The sequence below is a fragment of the Salvelinus alpinus genome, chromosome 8 (genome assembly GCF_045679555.1).
Source record: "Salvelinus alpinus chromosome 8, SLU_Salpinus.1, whole genome shotgun sequence".
Lineage (NCBI taxonomy): Eukaryota > Metazoa > Chordata > Actinopteri > Salmoniformes > Salmonidae > Salvelinus > Salvelinus alpinus.
In genome coordinates, this window is record NC_092093.1 from 13,566,502 (window position 1) to 13,590,083 (window position 23,582).

General features: G+C 47.5%; 1 protein-coding gene across 16 annotated transcripts in view; it reads right to left on the bottom strand.

The window, feature by feature from the left end:
* The window catches only part of LOC139582565 (gephyrin), a 154,757-nt gene that overhangs the window by 25,582 nt on the left and 105,593 nt on the right, over positions 1 to 23,582 (bottom strand). For 8 of the 16 annotated variants that reach the window (XM_071412683.1, XM_071412670.1, XM_071412673.1 and 5 more), the window contains 3 exons: positions 16,409 to 16,450; positions 13,515 to 13,589; positions 2,302 to 2,364 (listed from right to left, as the gene is read on the bottom strand). The exons of 4 other annotated variants lie outside the window; for them this stretch is intronic. In XM_071412683.1, coding sequence (XP_071268784.1) covers positions 2,302 to 2,364; positions 13,515 to 13,589; positions 16,409 to 16,450 — 180 coding nt within the window. The remainder of the gene's footprint in view (positions 1 to 2,301; positions 2,365 to 13,514; positions 13,590 to 16,408; positions 16,451 to 23,582) is intronic. 4 more of the 16 variants (XM_071412674.1, XM_071412675.1, XM_071412677.1 and 1 more) reach the window with 4 other exon arrangements.

The following is a 23,582-nucleotide window of genomic DNA, read 5'->3' on the forward strand; positions in this document are numbered from 1 at the left end:
CTGTCTGTCTGTCTGTCTGTCTGTCTGTCTGTCTGTCTGTCTGTCTGTCTGCTCCACTGTCTATGTGGCTCTGCCCTGGTGAGGACCCCTGACTGCCCTGGCCAATGGGGAGAGAGTGATGCATGGAAACAAATGGAGCCCCTCCCCCCAGAAAACAATGACAGAAGCTCCCTAGATGTACACCCCCCGCCCGCCCCTCCCCCCCCACACACACACACTAGAACTACGGCAACACCGCTGGGTACCACACAGCTAGAGAGAGGGAGAGGAGAGAGGGGGATGGAGGGAGGCATAGCATGGTACCCCAGCCCAGAGAAAAGCAAAAATACCAGACAAGACTGCAGCTAAACTAGGGAACTAAGAGACAAAGAGAGAGAAAGAACAGAAAAAAAGAGAAAGAGAGAGTGCAACACCACTGGAGCAGAGTGATGACATCTACAGACATCCAGCAACACCACTGGAGCAGAGTGATGACATCTACAGACATCCAGCAACACTACTGGAGCAGAGTGATGACATCTACAGACATCCAGCAACACCACTGGAGCAGAGTGATGACATCTACAGACATCCAGCAAAACCACTGGAGCAGAGTGATGACATCTACAGACATCCAGCAACACCACTGGAGCAGAGTGAGGACATCTACAGACATCCAGCAACACTACTGGAGCAGATTGATGACATCTACAGACATCCAGAAACACTACTGGAGCAGAGTGATGACATCTACAGACATCCAGAAACACTACTGGAGCAGATTGATGACATCTACAGACATCCAGCAACACTACTGGAGCAGAGTGTGACTCCGACATCCGCCCTACGGAGCAGGGGCATCCAGCACCAGACACTACTGGAGCAGAGTGATGACATCTACAGACATCCAGCAACACTACTGGAGCAGATTGATGACATCTACAGACATCCAGAAACACTGACTGGAGCAGAGTGATGACATCTACAGACATCCAGAAACACTACTGGAGCAGATTGATGACATCTACAGACATCCAGCAACACTACTGGAGCAGAGTGATGACATCTACAGACATCCAGCAACACTACTGGAGCAGATTGATGACATCTACAGACATCCAGCAACACCACTGGAGCAGAGTGATGACATCTACAGAGATCCAGCAACACTACTGGAGCAGAGTGATGACATCTACAGACATCCAGCAACACCACTGGAGCAGATTGATGACATCTACAGACATCCAGCAACACTACTGGAGCAGAGTGATGACATCTACAGACATCCAGCAACACTACTGGAGCAGAGTGATGACATCTACAGACATCCAGAAACACTACTGGAGCAGAGTGATGACATCTACAGACATCCAGCAACACTACTGGAGCAGAGTGATGACATCTACAGACATCCAGAAACACTACTGGAGCAGAGTGATGACATCTACAGACATCCAGCAACACTACTGGAGCAGATTGATGACATCTACAGACATCCAGAAACACTACTGGAGCAGAGTGATGACATCTACAGACATCCAGCAACACTACTGGAGCAGATTGATGACATCTACAGACATCCAGCAACACTACTGGAGCAGAGTGATGACATCTACAGACATCCAGCAACACTACTGGAGCAGATTGATGACATCTACAGACATCCAGCAACACCACTGGAGCAGAGTGATGACATCTACAGAGATCCAGCAACACTACTGGAGCAGAGTGATGACATCTACAGACATCCAGCAACACCACTGGAGCAGATTGATGACATCTACAGACATCCAGCAACACTACTGGAGCAGAGTGATGACATCTACAGACATCCAGCAACACTAGATACAGCTACTAAAAGCAGAGCATGTTAGAGAAAGAGAGTAAGCGAGAGACAGAGAAAGAGAGTGAGAAAGAGAGAGAGCGCGAGAGACAGAGAAAGAGAGTGAGAAAGAGAGTGAGAAAGAGAGAGAGAGCGAGAGAGTGAGAAAGAGAGAGAGCGCGAGAGAGCGAGAGAGAGAGAAAGAGAGTGAGAAAGAGAGAGAGCGCGAGAGACAGAGAAAGAGAGTGAGAAAGAGAGAGAGCGCCCGAGAGACAGAGAAAGAGAGTGAGAAAGAGAGAGAGCGCGAGAGAGCGAGAAAGAGAGTGAGAAAGAGAGAGAGCGCGAGAGACAGAGAAAGAGAGTGAGAAAGAGAGAGAGCGCCCGAGAGACAGAGAAAGAGAGTGAGAAAGAGAGAGAGCGCGAGAGAGCGAGAGCGCGAGAGTAACAGAGAAGAAGCCAGAAACAGAGGGCAGCAGGGGAAGGGGTGGGGGGATAGTTACTCGAGAGCTGAAGGTCCTATGGCTCCTGCGATCATCTTTAAGCCCCTCCAACCTACACTGGAGCTAGTAGGAGATAAAGCATCATCACAGGCATCAGTGAACATCAACTCCCAGGATGCATCAGTACTGTACCACAACACAACAACAGAGACAACAAGAGAGAGAGACACGAGGAACAACAATCAACAGCTAGCAAAAGAGAGAAGGGATAGAGTAGGGGGGAGTGTGAGAGAGAAGAGGGAGAGAGAGAGGGGGGGTATATAATAGAGTGAGAGAGAAAGAGGAGAGAAGAGAGAGAGAGAGAGAGAGGGGGGGTAGATAGAGTGAGAGAGAAAGAGGAGAGAAGAGAGAGGTAGAGAGAGAGGTGAGACAAAAGAGGAGAAGAAATAACGGTTTGGGGAAGAGAGAGAGAGGGAGGGGGGATGAAAGAGAGAGAGAGGAGGGGATGGGAGAGAGGTACTAAGGCTACAACAAGACATAGTGAGATCAACTTGCAGAATGAATAACAAAGCAGAAATGCACACTACCAATCAACAACTAGGTGATGATATTCAGTACATTACAGGTGTGCCTTTCTCTGACAGGATGTTCAACGTGGACTTTTACACACACTACACAAACATGACCATATACAGTACCCAAGAAGCTGTACTACACAACAAAACAACACACTGGGTGTTTCTCTCATTAAATATACAGTATCCCATCAGTCTGTGAGGGAACCATTTCAAAAGTCAACCTTAAACAGCAAATCTGTTCTTATTCTTTAGACTTGTTAACACATCTGTCCATAATGTAATTATACTAACTGGAAGGGGGATCAGGTCAGTGATCAGGCTAACTGCTCCTCAACATTCATGTAATATTTAGGTGTAACCGTATGAGAACGGTGGAGGATGCTAATACATTGGTGGTACCAAGAATGGACAGAGGGTGAGACGCAGGTGGGAAGACAAAAAACGCAACTTCACTGAGACAAGCGCTGAAGTAACTTCCTCAAGCGATATACCATCAGAAAACCATGGAGAGAGAGAGAGAGAGAGAGAGAGAGAGAGAGAGAGAGAGAGAGAGAGAGAGAGAGAGAGAGAGAGAGAGAGAGAGAGAGAGAGAGAGAGAGAGAGAGAGAGAGAGAGAGAGACAGAGAGAGACAGAGAGAGGAGCGAGAGAGAGAGACAGAGAGAGAGAGAGAGAGAGAGAGAGAGAGAGAGAGAGAGAGAGAGTGAGAGTGAGAGTGAGAGTGAGAGTGAGAGAGAGAGAGAGAGTTAATTTTTATTGTTTATTTCACTTTTGTATATTATCTACCTCACTTGCTTTGGCAATGTTAACACATGTTTCCCATGCCAATAAAGCCCCTTGAATTGAATTGAATTGAATTGAGAGAGTAAGAGTCAATGGGTGAGAGGATGAAAGAGTGAGAGAGTGTGTGGGTGAGAGAGTGAGCAGCATGCAGGTGAGACAGTGAGAGAGTAAGTAGTTGAGAGAGAGAGGTTGAGAGCAGAAGCACATTTTCTCCCTCTCTCCCTCCCTCCCTCCCTTCAAATCCCTCTCTTTCCTTGGACAATTGAGAAAGAGAAGTGTAAACATGATGTGAGTGATGCAAAATATAACATACACATGTAGACAGAGTTTCTAGTACAGGTTTCACATCATTCAAACAGTTTGCACACACACACTACAAAACTCACAGAACTTAAAGACAGACACTACAACACTCACAGAACTTAAAGACAGACACTACAAAACACACAGAACTTAAAGACAGACACTACAAAACACACAGAACTTAAAGACAGACACTACAAAACACACAGAACTTAAAGACAGACACTATAAAACTCACAGTACTTAAAGACAGACACTACAAAACTCACAGTACTTAAAGACAGACACTACAAAACTCACAGAACTTAAAGACAGACACTACAAAACTCACAGAACTTAAAGACAGACACTACAAAACTCACAGAACTTAAAGACAGACACTACAAAACAGTACTTAAAGACAGACACTACAAAACTCACAGTACTTAAAGACAGACACTACAAAACTCACAGAACTTAAAGACAGACACTACAACACTCACAGAACTTAAAGACAGACACTACAAAACACACAGAACTTAAAGACAGACACTACAAAACACACAGAACTTAAAGACAGACACTACAAAACACACAGAACTTAAAGACAGACACTATAAAACTCACAGTACTTAAAGACAGACACTACAAAACTCACAGTACTTAAAGACAGACACTACAAAACTCACAGAACTTAAAGACAGACACTACAAAACTCACAGAACTTAAAGACAGACACTACAAAACTCACAGAACTTAAAGACAGACACTACAAAACAGTACTTAAAGACAGACACTACAAAACTCACAGTACTTAAAGACAGACACTACAAAACTCACAGTACTTAAAGACAGACACTACAAAACTCACAGTACTTAAAGACAGACATACTGTACAGACATGCTGTACGTGCACACACACACACACACACACACACACACACACACACACACACACACACACACACACACACACACACACACACACACACACACACACACACACACACACACACACACACACACACACACACACACACACTGCAGAGTGTAGAAAAACTGCTGAATATGTATGTGTGTGTAGGTGTGTGTATGTGTGTGTGAGTGTAGGTGTGTGTGTAAGTGTAGGTGTGTGTATGTGTGTGTGTGTGTGTGTGTGTGTGTGTGTGTGTGTGTGTGTGTGTGTGTGTGTGTGTGTGTGTGTGTGTGTGTGTGTGTGTGTGTGTGTGTGTGCATTCAGAAAGTATTCGGACCCCTTCCCTTTTTCCACATTTTGTTACGTTACAGCCTTATTCTAAAATGTATTAAATAAATGTTTTCCCCATCAATCTACACACAATACCCCATAATGACAAAGCAAAAACATTTGTAGAAATCTTTGCAAATGTATTAAAATAAAAACTGAAATACCTTATTTACATAAGTATTCAGACCCTTTGCTATGACATTAAATTGAGCTCAGGTGCATCCTGTTCCCATTGTTCATCCTTGACATGTTTCTACAACTTGATTGGGAGTCCAACTGTAGTAAATTCAATTGATTGGACATGATTTGGAAAGGCACACACCTGTCTATATGAGGTCCCACAGTTGACAGTGCATGTCAGAGCAAAAACCAAAGGAAAGAATTGTCCGTAGAGCTCCGAGACAGAATTGTGTTGAGGCACTAATCTGGGGAAGGGTACCAAAAACTGTCTTCAGCATTGAAGGTCCCCAAGAACACAATAGACTCCATCATTCTTATATTGAAGAAGTTTGGAACCACCAAGACTCTTCCTAGAAGTGGCCGTCCGGCCAAACTGAACAATCAGGGGAGAAGAACCTGAGGGAGGTGACCAAGAACCTGATGGTCACTCTGTCAGAGCTCCAGAGGTCATCTGTGGAGATGGGAGAACCTTCCAGAAGGACAACCATCTCTGCAGCACTCCACCAATCAGGCCGTTATGGTAGAGTGGCCAGACAGAATCCATTCCTCAGTAAAAGGCACATGACAACCCACTTGGAGTTTACCAAAAGTCACCTAAAGACTCTCAGACCATTAGAAAGAAGATTCTCTGGTCTGATGAAACTAAGATTGAACTCTTTCGCCTGAATGCCAAGCGTCACGTCTAGAGGAAACCTGGCACCATCCCTACGGTGAAGCATGGAAAATAGCTGTGCAGCGACGCTACCCATCCAACCTGACAGAGCTTGAATGGATCTGCAGAGAAGAATGGGAGAAACTCCCCAAATACAGGTGTGCCAAGCTTGTAGTGTCATTCCCAAGAAGACTAGAGGCTGTACTCGCTGCCAAAGGTACTTCAACAAGGTACTGAGTAAAGGCTCTGAATACTTATGTACATGTCATTTTCAGTAGTTTTTTTATACATTTTCAAAAATGTCTTAAAATCTGTTTTTGCTTTGTCATTATGGGGTACTGTGTGTAGATTGATGAGGGAAAAAAACAATTGAATCCATTTTTGAATAAGGCGGTAATGTAACAAAATGTGGAAACAGTCAAGGGGTCTGAATACTTTCCGAACGCACGGTATGTATGTGTAGGTGTATTTGTTTGAGTAAACTGTTGATACACCATGTGTGAATATGCTGAGTAACTTTGTCTGTGTGTTTCTGTGTGTGTGTGTAGCAGAGCTTGCATTGGGCTAGACCCTGACAATACAGCTACCTAATGCAGAGTGCCAAGAATACAAACACACACATCTGCCAACAACCCTAATCGCTTTACACGGCAACCTGATAGTCGCTGCGGAAACACCCTAAAACGGCCTGACGATGGGTTGTCATGACGATCGGCCACGGAGATCAATGGCGGGGGGGTGGGTAGAGGTGGAGGAACGTGGGGAGGGGTTGGGAGGTATAGCAAGTGGCGAGTGCGGTGGCTGGATCAGGGAGAAAGATCTCTTAGTGGACGGCGACGGCTGCCGGGGGTAAATCAATGGACCAATAATAGACGAGGTTTAGAAGCGGCTCGAGGAGATGAGGGGACTGTTTCTGTGTTTCTGTGCTGAGCTCAGCAGAAAAACAAAGGCACTGTAAGACAAATTATGCAAAGAGGAAGATTTAGGAGGAGAGGAAGAGGAGAGGGCTGTGACATTGGGCAGGGAGGGGAGGAGAGAATGAGAGGAGGGGAGAGGATGATAGGAGGGAAGAAGAGGAGAGAAAAGGAGAGGAGAGAAGAGTTGAGGAGAGCAGAGTTGAGGAGAGGGGAGGGGAAGTGAGGAGAGGAGGAGTTCCAACCTCCTCTACCAATGACCTGTCCCACAGGGGAGAGGGATAGAAGAGAGGGGAGGGAGAAGGGAGGGAGAAAGGGGAGAGGAGGAGTTCTTCTGTAGCTCTCCAAAGACAAGACTCAATTCCCAGAGCAGCGTCTAAGGGGGAGAGAGGGGAGGAAGAGGGGGAGGGATTAAGGGAGAGAGGGGCGGGAGAGAGAGAGGGAGAGATGTCCCTGGTTTGCTCTCTGCTCCACACTACTACTCTAGACTTCTCCAGGGCTAACCTTCAGCACTTCCTCTGGTTTTACTGACTGTATGCTACTGTGGAACCCACCCACCCACCCCCACACACACACACCTATTCTCTGGTACAAGGACATTCACGTGCACCTCTTCTCATAGACATGAACAAAATCACATACATTGACAACAACAATGTTAAAATAAATGCTCCCCTCCCCACAGACACACCACGACTAGATGGGTAATGAATGACAGAGAATGAACAGTGGAGGAGTTCTAGAGAGGCATGGGGAGGGATGTACGGTACACTATCCTATCTCCAACCCTACTGTACACTATCCTATCTCCAACCCTACTGTACACTATCCTATCTCCAACCCTACTGAACACTATCCTATCTCCAACCCTACTGTACACTATCCTATCTCCAACCCTACTGTACACTATCCTATCTCCAACCCTACTGAACACTATCCTATCTCCAACCCTACTGTACACTATCCTATCTCCAACCCTACTGTACACTATCCTATCTCCAACCCTACTGTACACTATCCTATCTCCAACCCTACTGAACACTATCCTATCTCCAACCCTACTGTACTGAACACTATCTCCAACCCTACTGTACACTATCCTATCTCCAACCCTACTGAACACTATCCTATCTCCAACCCTACTGTACACTATCCTATCTCCAACCCTACTGTACACTATCATATCTCCAACCCTACTGAACACTATCCTATCTCCAACCCTACTGTACTGAACACTATCTCCAACCCTACTGTACACTATCCTATCTCCAACCCTACTGTACACTATCATATCTCCAACCCTACTGAACACTATCCTATCTCCAACCCTACTGTACTGAACACTATCTCCAACCCTACTGTACACTATCCTATCTCCAACCCTACTGTACACTATCATATCTCCAACTCTACTGAACACTATCATATCTCCAACCCTACTGAACACTATCCTATCTCCAACCCTACTGTACTGAACACTATCTCCAACCCTACTGTACACTATCCTATCTCCAACCCTACTGTACACTATCATATCTCCAACCCTACTGAACACTATCCTATCTCCAACCCTACTGTACTGAACACTATCTCCAACCCTACTGTACACTATCCTATCTCCAACCCTACTGTACACTATCCTATCGCCAACCCTACTGTACACTATCCTATCTCCAACCCTACTGAACACTATCCTATCTCCAACCCTACTGTACACTATCCTATCTCCAACCGTACTGAACACTATCCTATCTCCAACCCTACTGTACTGAACACTATCTCCAACCCTACTGTACACTATCCTATCTCCAACCCTACTGAACACAATCCTATCTCCAACCCTACTGTACACTATCCTATCTCCAACCCTACTGTACTGAACACTATCTCCAACCCTACTGTACACTATCCTATCTCCAACCCTACTGAACACTATCCTATCTCCAACCCTACTGTACACTATCCTATCTCCAACCCTACTGTACACTATCATATCTCCAACCCTACTGAACACTATCCTATCTCCAACCCTACTGTACTGAACACTATCTCCAACCCTACTGTACACTATCCTATCTCCAACCCTACTGTACACTATCATATCTCCAACCCTACTGAACACTATCCTATCTCCAACCCTACTGTACTGAACACTATCTCCAACCCTACTGTACACTATCCTATCTCCAACCCTACTGTACACTATCATATCTCCAACTCTACTGAACACTATCATATCTCCAACCCTACTGAACACTATCCTATCTCCAACCCTACTGTACTGAACACTATCTCCAACCCTACTGTACACTATCCTATCTCCAACCCTACTGTACACTATCATATCTCCAACCCTACTGAACACTATCCTATCTCCAACCCTACTGTACTGAACACTATCTCCAACCCTACTGTACACTATCCTATCTCCAACCCTACTGTACACTATCCTATCGCCAACCCTACTGTACACTATCCTATCTCCAACCCTACTGAACACTATCCTATCTCCAACCCTACTGTACACTATCCTATCTCCAACCGTACTGAACACTATCCTATCTCCAACCCTACTGTACTGAACACTATCTCCAACCCTACTGTACACTATCCTATCTCCAACCCTACTGAACACAATCCTATCTCCAACCCTACTGTACACTATCCTATCTCCAACCCTACTGTACACTATCCTATCTCCAACCCTACTGTACACTATCCTATCTCCAACCCTACTGTACACTATCCTATCTCCAACCCTACTGTACTGAACACTATCTCCAACCCTACTGTACACTATCCTATCTCCAACCCTACTGTACACTATCCTATCTCCAACCCTACTGACACTATCCTATCTCCAACCCTACTGTACACTATCCTATCTCCAACCCTACTGTACACTATCCTATCTCCAACCCTACTGTACACTATCCTATCTCCAACCCTACTGTACACTATCCTATCTCCAACCCTACTGTACTGAACACTATCTCCAACCCTACTGTACACTATCCTATCTCCAACCCTACTGTACACTATCCTATCTCCAACCCTACTGACACTATCCTCCAACCCTACTGTACACTATCATATCTCCAACTCTACTGAACACTATCCTATCTCCAACCCTACTGTACTGAACACTATCTCCAACCCTACTGTACACTATCCTATCTCCAACCCTACTGTACACTATCATATCTCCAACCCTACTGAACACTATCCTATCTCCAACCCTACTGTACTGAACACTATCTCCAACCCTACTGTACACTATCCTATCTCCAACCCTACTGTACACTATCATATCTCCAACTCTACTGAACACTATCCTATCTCCAACCCTACTGTACTGAACAATATCTCCAACCCTACTGTACACTATCCTATCTCCAACCCTACTGTACACTATCATATCTCCAACCCTACTGAACACTATCCTATCTCCAACCCTACTGTACTGAACACTATCTCCAACCCTACTGTACACTACCCTATCTCCAACCCTACTGTACACTATCCTATCTCCAACCCTACTGTACACTATCCTATCTCCAACCCTACTGAACACTATCCTATCTCCAACCCTACTGTACACTATCCTATCTTCAACCGTACTGAACACTATCCTATCTCCAACCCTACTGTACACTATCCTATCTCCAACCCTACTGTACACTATCCTATCTCCAACCCTACTGAACACTATCCTATCTCCAACCCTACTGTACACTATCCTATCTTCAACCGTACTGAACACTATCCTATCTCCAACCCTACTGTACTGAACACTATCTCCAACCCTACTGTACACTATCCTATCTCCAACCCTACTGAACACTATCATATCTCCAACCCTACTGTACACTATCCTATCTCCAACCCTACTGTACACTATCCTATCTCCAACCCTACTGAACACTATCCTATCTCCAACCCTACTGTACACTATCCTATCTCCAACCTTACTGTACACTATCCTATCTCCAACCCTACTGTACTGAACACTATCTCCAACCCTACTGTACACTATCCTATCTCCAACCCTACTGTACACTATCCTATCTCCAACCCTACTGTACACTATCCTATCTCCAACCCTACTGTACACTATCCTATCTCCAACCCTACTGTACACTATCCTATCTCCAACCCTACTGTACACTATCCTATCTCCAACCCTACTGTACACTATCCTATCTCCAACCCTACTGTACACTATCCTATCTCCAACCCTACTGTACACTATCCTATCTCCAACCCTACTGAACACTATCCTATCTCCAACCCTACTGTACTGAACACTATCTCCAACCCTATTGTAACGAACACTATCCTCTCTAACTCCACTGTACTGAACACTATCGATCTTCAACTCTACTGAACACTATCTATTTACAACCCTAGTGAAAAGTACTCTACTGTATGGGCTTTGCTGTGGATGGACACACTCTGTTAAAATGCATGATGAGAGATATGTGTTGGTATGAACAGAACAAGCCAAATTGCCTAGCAAGATTACACTACCCATACTACTCTGTGAGCCAAATTCCTAAATGTAACCTTTTCATAGTGTGTGTTTCTATGTCAATATATACCCTCTGTTTCCATCCTGCCTCTCCTAATGTACATCCTCCCTCTCTTTCCTACAGTCTCTATGTCCTGTAGATGAGCTCCAGTACTGCATCACCACACAGGGGAGCTGCAGAGGGCAGTCTGCCTGAGATGGTGAGACCTCTGTGGGCTGTGGACCCTGGCCCTCTTTCCTGTCTGTCTATCTACCTCTGGATGTCTGACCTGACAGCTGTCTTTAACTGGATTCTATGAGGCCCTAGTGCTGTGTGGTGACTGTAGCTGTGTCCATGTTGGGGAGCGGGGCCCGCATGCCGGTATGGGGGAGGGGATAGATAGAAGGTAAGGGGGAGGGGGTAGATAGAAGGCAAAGGGGAAGGGGATAGATAGAATGTAAGGGGGTGGGGGTAGATAGAAGGTAAGGGGGGTGGGGGGTAGATAGAAGGTAGGGGGGAGGGGGACAGATAGAATGTAAGGGGGAAGGGGTAGATAGAAGGTAAGGGGGGGGGTAGATAGAAGGTAAGGGGGAAGGGGTAGATAGAAGGCAAGGGGGAGGGGGTAGATAGAAGGCAAGGGGGGGGGGGTAGATAGAAGGTAAGGGGGGTAGATAGAAGGCAAGGGGGAGGGGGTAGATAGAAGGCAAGGGGGAGGGGGTAGATAGAATGTAAGGGGGTGGGGATAGATATAAGGTAAAGGGGGGGGGTAGATAGAAGGTAAGGGGGAGGGGGATAGATAGAAGGGGGAGGGGTAGATAGAAGGCAAGGGGGAGGGGATAGATAGAAGGTAAGGGGGAGGGGGTAGATAGAAGGCAAAGGGGAGGGGGTAGATAGAAGGTAAGGGGGAGGGTGTAGATAGAAGGTAAGGGGGAGGGGATAGATAGAAGGTAAGGGGGAGGGGGTAGATAGAAGGCAAGGGGGAGGGGATAGATAGAAGGTAAGGGGGAGGGGGTAGATAGAAGGTAAGGGGGAGGGGATAGATAGAAGATAAGGGGGAGGGGGTAGATAGAAGGTAAGGGGAGGGGGTAGATAGAAGGCAAAGGGGAGGGGGATAGATATAAGGTAAGGGGAGGGGGTAGATAGAAGGTAAGGGGGGGGGATAGATAGAAGGTAAGGGGGGGATAGATAGAAGGTAATGGGGGATAGATAGAAGGTAATGTGGGGGGGGTAGATAGAAGGTAAGGGGGGGCTAGATAGCAGGTAAGGGGGAGGGGATAGATAGAAGGTAATGGGGGATGGGGTAGATATAAGGTAAGGGGGAGGAGGTAGATAGAAGGTAAGGAGGGGGATAGATAGAAGATAAGGGGGAGGGGGTAGATAGAATGTAGGGGGGAGGGGGAGGGGGTAGATAGAATGTAAGGGGGAGGGGGATAGATAGAAGATAAGGGGAATGGGGTAGATAGAAGGTAAGGGGGAGGGGGTAGATAGAAGGTAAGGGGGAGGGGGTAGATAGAAGGTGAGGGGGATGGGATAGATAGAATGTAGGGGGGGGGTAGATAGAAGGTAAGAGGGAGGGGGTAGATAGAATGTAAGGGGGAGGGGGAGGGGGTAGATAGAATGTAAGGGGGGGAGGGGGTAGATAGAATGTAAGGGGGAGGGGGATAGATAGAAGATAAGGGGGAGGGGGTAGATAGAAGGTAAGGGGGAGGGGGATAGATAGAAGATAAGGGGGAGGGGGTAGATAGAAGGTAAGGGGGGATGGGGTTAGATAGAAGGTAAGGGGGAGGGGGTAGATAGAATGTAAGGGGGAGGGGGATAGATAGAAGATACGGGGGAGGGGGTAGATAGAAGGTAAGGGGGAGGGGGGTAGATAGACGGTAAGGGGGGAGGGAGGTAGATAGAAGGTAAGGGGGGGGGATAGATAGAAGGTACATGGGAGGGGGAGGGGGTAGATAGAATGTAAGGGGGAGGGGGATAGATAGAAGATAAGGGGGAGGGGGTAGATATAAGGTAAGGGGGGAGGGGGTAGATAGAAGGTAAGGGGGAGGGAGGTAGATAGAAGGTAAGGGGGAGGGGGATAGATAGAAGGTAAGGGGGAGGGGGATAGATAGAAGGTAAGGGGGGTTTACCTGGTCCAAGGTAGAGTACCTTGACTTGAGCGTGATGACCTCATCCAGGTGAGCCCTGAACTCTCTCCGTGAGGCCTGGAGAAAGCCACAGGATAGGTCACTCGCCTTCACGCACGCCATCAAGCATCACACACACACACCACATACGCACACACACAGGCACGCAGGTAGGAAACCATGCAAATGTCCTGGTACAGTACATTAGAACACATGTATAGTTTTGACCTAACACACACGTGGGCACACAATCACACAATCACACACACACACACACACACACACACACACACACACACACACACACACACACACACACACACACACACACACACACACACACACACACACACACACACACACACAGTCAAAACCCAGTGAAACAAAAACACACACACACACACCCACCCACTCACTCACCCACCCTCCCCCCACCCACCCACCCACCCACCCACCCACCCACCCACCCACCCACCCACCAACCACACACACAAGCTACCCATGAGACACACACACACACACAGAGATCCAAGCCAGGACTACTGCCCAGACACACATACAGCAATCCATTTTTTTAAAGAAAGTACTTTGTAAAAAAAAGTCCACTGACTGCAAAACAAGCACTACTACGATGATACAGAACCAAAGATTGATGAAATAACAACAAAATAATGTGATGGCAACTTCTCAAGAGTTTTCACTCCAAACTAGAGCTCATTTTGCATGGGTCTGACAGTGTGTTAGTGTTAGTGAGTGAAGGAGAGTGAGTGGTAATGAGTGGAGGAGAGAGACTGAGTGTTAGTGAGAGACTGAGTGTTAGTGATAGACTTAGTGTTAGTGAGAGACTGAGTGTTAGTGAGAGACTGAGTGTTAGTGAGAGACTGAGTGTTAGTGAGAGGAGGAGAGAGACTGAGTGTTAGTGAGTGGAGGAGAGAGACTGAGTGTTAGTGAGAGACTGAGTGTTAGTGAGAGACTGCGTGTTAGTGAGAGACTGAGTGTTAGTGAGTGGAGGAGAGAGACTGTGTGTTAGTGAGAGACTGAGTGTTAGTGAGTGGAGGAGAGAGACTGAGTGTTAGTGAGTGGAGGAGAGAGACTGAGTGTTAGTGAGTGGAGGAGAGAGACTGAGTGTTAGTGAGAGACTAAGTGTTAGTGAGAGGAGGAGAGAGATTGAGTGTTAGTGATAGACTTAGTGTTAGTGAGAGACTGAGTGTTAGTGAGAGACTGAGTGTTAGTGAGAGGAGGAGAGCGACTGAGTGTTAGTGAGTGGAGGAGAGAGACTGAGTGTTAGTGAGTGGATGAGAGCGACTGAGTGTTAGTGAGTGGAGGAGAGAGACTGAGTGTTAGTGAGTGGAGGAGAGCGACTGAGTGTTCGTGAGTGGAGGAGAGAGGCTGAGTGTTAGTGAGTGGAGGAGAGAGACTGAGTGTTAGTGAGAGACTGAGTGTTAGTGAGAGACTGAGTGTTAGTGAGAGGAGGAGAGAGACTGAGTGTTAGTGAGTGGAGGAGAGAGAATGAGTGTTAGTGAGTGGAGGAGAGAGACTGAGTGTTAGTGAGAGACTGAGTGTTAGTGAGAGACTGAGTGTTAGTGAGAGGAGGAGAGAGACTGAGTGTTAGTGAGTGGAGGAGAGAGACTGAGTGTTAGTGAGAGACTGAGTGTTAGTGAGAGACTGAGTGTTAGTGAGAGGAGGAGAGAGACTGAGTGTTAGTGAGAGACTGAGTGTTAGTGAGAGACTGAGTGTTAGTGAGAGGAGGAGAGACTGAGTGTTAGTGAGTGGAGGAGAGAGACTGAGTGTTAGTGAGTGGAGGAGAGAGACTGAGTGTTAGTGAGTGGAGGAGAGAGACTGAGTGTTAGTGGGGGGAGGAGAGAGACTGAGTGTTAGTGAGTGGAGGAGAGAGACTGAGTGTTAGTGAGGGGAGGAGAGAGACTTAGTGTTAGTGAGTGGAGGAGAGAGACTGAGTGTTAGTGAGGGGAGGAGAGAGACTTAGTGTTAGTGAGTGGAGGAGAGAGACTGAGTGTTAGTGAGTGGAGGAGAGAGACTGAGTGTTAGTGAGTGGAGGAGAGAGACTGAGTGTTAGTGAGTGGAGGAGAGAGACTGAGTGTTAGTGAGTGGAGGAGAGAGACTGAGTGTTAGTGAGTGAGTTAGTGTTAGTGTTAGTGAGTGAAGGACAGTGATATTGGCTATGTGTGTGTTGGTGTACTGGTGGAAAAAGGGTCTATTTTCTCTCCAGTGCTTGGTTGAATCAACATCGTTTACGCGTCATTTCAACAAATAAATTCAAAGTGATGATGTTGAATCAACGTGGAAAACTGATTGGATTTGCAACAAGTCATTAACATAAGGGGGCTGGCTCAACTTACCCCACTCTCGCCTATTGCATCAGAGCCCTTAGTGTCCAGCGTTTCCCTGGCTTTTCTAAATAGTTACTGAGAGGAAATCTACTGACAGGGTGGAAGTGGCCTTCCACTGCCCATCTATTGGAGATGGACACCATGTTCCATCCCAACCGTAAATGTCATTACGTAACAGTTAAATCAATACTACTAGAGCGTCAACCACAGGAGAGGTGCCTGTTAGAGATAGTGGACCAAGCCAAGCTCAGACCCAGCTGAGGGGTGGAGCAATGCACTGTGGGTACAATCAACATCTGACTACCATGATGTTTCAACTCTAACACTCTATTTGAAATGTCGTTGAGTCACATGTCAGTAAGTGTGTGTGGATCGGATGGTGCGGTGATGACCCTAAGTGGTTCTGTGTGTGTGTGGGGGGGGGGGGGGGGGGGGGGGTGAGCAAGCATGCCAGGTGAAAGAGGAGGAGGGGGGCCGTGGTCACTGAAGCCATGACAATGCCATGACGACGGTGGCCATGGCGATGCATTAGAAGTCATGCAGGAGTACCTCAGCAATGCTTAGGGTGGATGAACAGGAGGGGAGCCGCGCCTGGTGCCACGAGACAGAAGGAAGAGGAGGAGAAGGAGGAGGAAGAGGAGGAGGAAGGGAGAAGAGAACAGGGTTAACATAGCCAGAAGCCAGACAGACGGACTGTGAGACAGACAGGAGCCCTGTCCGTCAGGAGGCCCACCGCTCTGTGTCTCATGCTGTGTTCATGTACTATTAGAATGATCAGAAACAAACTAAAATCTGCCATCAAGTAATCAGACGCATCAAGACTTGGAGCTTCTGAAGTCCAAAACAATACAAAATGGCCTTCCAAGTGTTACTCGGATAGCGTTGTTGTACCCCGTTTCCCTGTTCGACATTTACGAGTTTCCTAGTTCTGAGTAACACATGAACGCAGCATCAGTGTGTCTGTCCCAGGTAAGCCAGCGAAGCTGAGGGCCAAGGGCATTATGGCGTGTGTGTGTGTGTGTGTGTGTGTGTGTGTGTGTGTGTGTGTGTGTGTGTGTGTGTGTGTGTGTGTGTGTGTGTGTGTGTGTGTGTGTGTACGTGAATGACCCAAAGCAAAGCATCAAAACCTTTACTAACCGTGGGAAAGATGTTGTACTTAGAAAACATAACACAAACTATCATATTAACACCCCCATAACTGTCTAACCCTGTTTGATCTGTAGATGATAGTAACCTGTAGGCCGTAGACCATTCTAACCCTGTTTGATCTGTAGATGATAGTAACCTGTAGGCCGTAGACCATTCTAACCCTGTTTGATCTGTAGATGATGGTAACCTGTAGGCCGTAGACCATTCTAACCCTGTTTGATCTGTAGATGATGGTAACCTGTAGGCCGTAGACCATTCTAACCCTGTTTGATCTGTAGATGATGGTAACCTGTAGGCCGTAGACCATTCTAACCCTGTTTGATCTGTAGATGATGGTAACCTGTAGGCCGTAGACCATTCTAACCCTGTTTGATCTGTAGATGATGGTAACCTGTAGGCCGTAGACCATTCTAACCCTGTTTGATCTGTAGATGATGGTAACCTGTAGGCCGTAGACCATTCTAACCCTGTTTGATCTGTAGATGATGGTAACCTGTAGGCCGTAGACCATTCTAACCCTGTTTGATCTGTAGATGATGATGGTAACCTGTAGGCCTGTAGACCATTCTAACCCTGTTTGATCTGTAGATGATGGTAACCTGTAGGCCGTAGACCATTCTAACCCTGTTTGATCTGTAGATGATGGTAACCTGTAGGCCGTAGACCATTCTAACCCTGTTTGATCTGTAGATGATGGTAACCTGTAGGCCGTAGACCATTCTAACCCTGTTTGATCTGTAGATGATGGTAACCTGTAGGCCGTAGACCATTCTAACCCTGTTTGATCTGTAGATGATAGTAACCTGTAGGCCGTAGACCATTCTAACCCTGTTTGATCTGTAGATGATGGTAACCTGTAGGCCGTAGACCATTCTAACCCTGTTTGATCTGTAGATGATAGTAACCTGTAGGCCGTAGACCATTCTAACCCTGTTTGATCTGTAGATGATGGTAACCTGTAGGCCGTAGACCATTCTAACCCTGTTTGATCTGTAGATGATGGTAACCTGTAGGCCGTAGACCATTCTAACCCTGTTTGATCTGTAGATGATGGTAACCTGTAGGCCGTAGACCATTCTAACCCTGTTTGATCTGTAGATGATGGTAACCTGTAGGCCGTAGACCATTCTAACCCTGTTTGATCTGTAGATGATGGTAACCTGTAGGCCGTAGACCATTCTAACCCTGTTTGATCTGTAGATGATGGTAACCTGTAGGCCGTAGACCATTCTAACCCTGTTTGATCTGTAGATGATGTAACCTGTAGGCCTAGACCATTCTAACCCTGTTTGATCTGTAGATGATGGTAACCTGTAGGCAGACCATTCTAACCCTGTTTGATCTGTAGATGATGGTAACCTGTAGGCCGTAGACCATTCTAACCCTGTTTGATCTGTAGATGATGGTAACCTGTAGGCCGTAGACCATTCTAACCCTGTTTGATCTGTAGATGATGGTAACCTGTAGGCCGTAGACCATTCTAACCCTGTTTGATCTGTAGATGATGGTAACCTGTAGGCCGTAGACCATTCTAACCCTGTTTGATCTGTAGATGATGGTAACCTGTAGGCCGTAGACCATTCTAACCCTGTTTGATCTGTAGATGATGGTAACCTGTAGGCCGTAGACCATTCTAACCCTGTTTGATCTGTAGATGATGGTAACCTGTAGGCCGTAGACCATTCTAACCCTGTTTGATCTGTAGATGATGGTAACCTGTAGGCCGTAGACCATTCTAACCCTGTTTGATCTGTAGATGATGGTAACCTGTAGGCCGTAGACCATTCTAACCCTGTTTGATCTGTAGATGATGGTAACCTGTAGGCCGTAGACCATTCTAACCCTGTTTGATCTGTAGATGATGGTAACCTGTAGGCCGTAGACCATTCTAACCCTGTTTGATCTGTAGATGATGGTAACCTGTAGGCCGTAGACCATTCTAACCCTGTTTGATCTGTAGATGATGGTAACCTGTAGGCCTAGACCATTCTAACCCTGTTTGATCTGTAGATGATGGTAACCTGTAGGCCGTAGACCATTCTAACCCTGTTTGATCTGTAGATGATGGTAACCTGTAGGCCGTAGACCATTCTAACCCTGTTTGATCTGTAGATGATGGTAACCTGTAGGCCGTAGACCATTCTAACCCTGTTTGATCTGTAGATGATGGTAACCTGTAGGCCGTAGACCATTCTAACCCTGTTTGATCTGTAGATGATGGTAACCTGTAGGCCGTAGACCATTCTAACCCTGTTTGATCTGTAGATGATGGTAACCTGTAGGCCGTAGACCATTCTAACCCTGTTTGATCTGTAGATGATAGTAACCTGTAGGCCGTAGACCATTCTAACCCTGTTTGATCTGTAGATGATAGTAACCTGTAGGCCGTAGACCATTCTAACCCTGTTTGATCTGTAGATGATAGTAACCTGTAGGCCGTAGACCATTCTAACCCTGTTTGATCTGTAGATGATGGTAACCTGTAGGCCGTAGACCATTCTAACCCTGTTTGATCTGTAGATGATAGTAACCTGTAGGCCGTAGACCATTCTAACCCTGTTTGATCTGTAGATGATGGTAACCTGTAGGCCGTAGACCATTCTAACCCTGTTTGATCTGTAGATGATGGTAACCTGTAGGCCGTAGACCATTCTAACCCTGTTTGATCTGTAGATGATAGTAACCTGTAGGCCTCAGACCATTCTAACCCTGTTTGATCTGTAGATGATAGTAACCTGTAGGCTGTAGACCATTCTAACCCTGTTTGATCTGTAGATGATAGTAACCTGTAGGCTGTAGACCATTCTAACCCTGTTTGATCTGTAGATGATGGTAACCTGTAGGCTGTAGACCATTCTAACCCTGTTTGATCTGTAGATGATGGTAACCTGTAGGCCGTAGACCATTCTAACCCTGTTTGATCTGTAGATGATAGTAACCTGTAGGCTGTAGACCATTCTAACCCTGTTTGATCTGTAGATGATGGTAACCTGTAGGCCGTAGACCATTCTAACCCTGTTTGATCTGTAGATGATGGTAACCTGCAGGCCGCAGACCATTCTAACCCTGTTTGATCTGTAGATGATGGTAACCTGTAGGCTGTAGACCATTCTAACCCTGTTTGATCTGTAGATGATGGTAACCTGTAGGCCGTAGACCATTCTAACCCTGTTTGATCTGTAGATGATGGTAACCTGTAGGCCGTAGACCATTCTAACCCTGTTTGATCTGTAGATGATAGTAACCTGTAGGCCGTAGACCATTCTAACCCTGTTTGATCTGTAGATGATGGTAACCTGCAGGCCGTAGACCATTCTAACCCTGTTTGATCTGTAGATGATGGTAACCTGTAGGCTGTAGACCATTCTAACCCTGTTTGATCTGTAGATGATGGTAACCTGTAGGCCGTAGACCATTCTAACCCTGTTTGATCTGTAGATGATAGTAACCTGTAGGCCGTAGACCATTCTAACCCTGTTTGATCTGTAGATGATAGTAACCTGTAGGCCGTAGACCATTCTAACCCTGTTTGATCTGTAGATGATGGTAACCTGTAGGCCGCAGACCATTCTAACCCTGTTTGATCTGTAGATGATAGTAACCTGTAGGCCTCAGACCATTCTATCCTTATATACTCTGTAGTATAAGCAATAGGAGTGGAACTATGTGATGGTGAAAAATAAATCAAAATACAACTCAAATGTTATTTGTCACATGCTCCGAATACCACAGGTGTAGACCTTACCGTGAAATGCTTACTTACAAGCCCTTAACCAACAAAGCAGTTTAAAAAAATAAGAGTTATGAAATGAAAATATTTACTAAATAAACTTACGTAAAAAATAAAAGAGCAACAATAAAATAACAATAACGAGGATATATACAGGGGATAAAATGGGGGTGGGGGGTCAATGCAAATAGTCTGGGTAGCCATTTGATGAATTGTTCAGTAGTCTTTGGCTTGGGAGTAGAAGCTGTTAAGGAGCCTTCTGGACCTAGACTTGGCACTCTGCTGGGACTCTGAGCCAAAACAGACTGCTGGGACTCCGAGCCAAACAGACCGCTGGGACTCCGTGCCAAACAGACCGCTGGGACTCCGTACCAAACACACCGCTGGGACTCCGTACCAAACAGACCGCTGGGACTCCGAGCCAAACAGACCGCTGGGACTCCGAGCCAAACAGACCGCTGGGACTCCGAGCCAAACAGATCGCTGGGACTCCGTGCCAAACAGACCGCTGGGACTCCGAGCCAAACAGACCGCTGGGACTCCGAGCCAAACAGACCGCTGGGACTCCGAACCAAACAGACCGCTGGGACTCCGAGCCAAACAGACCGCTGGGACTCCGAGCCAAACAGACCGCTGGGACTCCGTGCCAAACCAGACCGCTGGGACTCCGAGCCAAACAGACCGCTGGGACTCCGAGCCAAACAGACCGCTGGGACTCCGAGCCAAACAGACCGCTCGGACTCCGAGCCAAACAGACCGCTGGGACTCCGAACCAAACAGACCGCTGGGACTCCGAGCCAAACAGACCGCTGGGACTCCGAGCCAAACAGACCGCTGGGACTCCGAGCCAAACAGACCGCTGGGACTCCGAACCAAACAGACCGCTGGGACTCCGAGCCAAACAGACCGCTGGGACTCCGAGCCAAACAGACCGCTGGGACTCCGAGCCAAACAGACCGCTGGGACTCCGAGCCAAACAGACCGCTGGGACTCTGTGCCAAACAGACCGCTGGGACTCCGAGCCAAACAGACCGCTGGGACTCCGTGCCAAACAGACCGCTGGGACTCCGTGCCAAACAGACCGCTGGGACTCTGTGCCAAACAGACCGCTGGGACTCCAAGCAAAACAGACCGCTGGGACTCCGTGCAAAACAGACCGCTGGGACTCCGTGCCAAACAGACCGCTGGGACTCCGTGCCAAACAGACCGCTGGGACTCCGAGCAAAACAGACCGCTGGGACTCCGAGCAAAACAGACCGCTGGGACTCCGAGCAAAACAGACCGCTGGGACTCCGAGCAAAACAGACCGCTGGGACTCCGAGCAAAACAGACCGCTGGGACTCCGAGCCAAACAGACCGCTGGGACTCCGTGCCAAACAGACCGCTGGGACTCCGTGCCAAACAGACCGCTGGGACGCCGTGCCAAACAGACCGCTGGGACTCTGAGCCAAACAGACCGCTGGGACTCCGTGCCAAACAGACCGCTGGGACTCCGAGTCAAACAGACCGCTGGGACTCCGAGCCAAACAGACCGCTGGGACTCCGAGCCAAACAGACCGCTGGGACTCTGTGCCAAACAGACCGCTAGGACTCCGAGCCAAACAGACCGCTGGGACTCCGAGCCAAACAGACCGCTGGGACTCCGTGTCAAACAGACCGCTGGGACTCCGTGTCAAACAGACCGCTGGGACTCCGAGCCAAACAGACCGCTGGGACTCCGAGCCAAACAGACCGCTGGGACTCCGTGCCAAACAGACCGCTGGGACTCCGAGCCAAACAGACCGCTGGGACTCCGAGCCAAACAGACTGCTGGGACTCCGTGCCAAACAGACCGCTGGGACTCCGAGCCAAACAGACTGCTGGGACTCCGTGCCAAACAGACCGCTGGGACTCCGTACCAAACAGACCGCTGGGACTCCGAGCCAAACAGACCGCTGGGACTCCGTGCCAAACAGACCGCTGGGACTCTGAGCCAAACAGACCGCTGGGACTCCGTGCCAAACAGACCGCTGGGACTCCGAGGTCCACTGGGTAGGCGGAGTTTGAAATGGTTGAAAATATGAACACTTTGTTTACCCGGTGCGCAGGGCTTCTGAATTAACTGCACCTACCGCCAACAGCAAAAATAAATAAAAGGAAAGCAAGCTTTGATCATTGGCTTTTCTACAGAAATGTTTGGTGATCAACTAGGAATGCCTTGAAGATTGACTGGTTGGTGACCACTGGTCTAGGGTGTCTGGGATGATGGAGTTGATGTGTGCCATTACCAGCCTTTCTAAGCACTTCATGATTACAGATGTAAGTTCTACAGGGCGGTAGTCACTGTGGCAGGTAGCCTCAGAGTTCTTGGGAATAGGAATGATGGTGGTCAGCTTGAGACGTGGGGATTACAGACTGGGACAAGGAAAGGATGAAAATAACTGTAAATATGCCTGCAAGCTGTTCTGCGCGTGCTCTGAGAACACTCCGCGGCCATGCGAGCGTTGACCTGATTCAAAACCTTACTCACGTCGGCTTCGGAGAGCGAGATCACCCAGTCCTGTGGGTCGGCGGGGGCCCTTATGCACGGCTTGGTGTTGTTTTTGTCGAAGCGTGCATAAAATGCATTGAATTGGTCTGGTAGAGAGGCATCATTGGGCAGATCACGGCTGGGTCTAACCGGTAATGGACTGTAGCCCTAGCGCCAACCTCAGTGTTAATCCAGGGCTTTTGATTGGGGAAGCAGCGAACCTTCACTGTTGGGGACAACGTCGGCGATTCATTTCCTAATGAAGCAGGTGACAGAGGTGGTTAGTTCGTCGACACTGTCAGAGGACTCCCGGAACATATTCCAGTCAGTGCTAG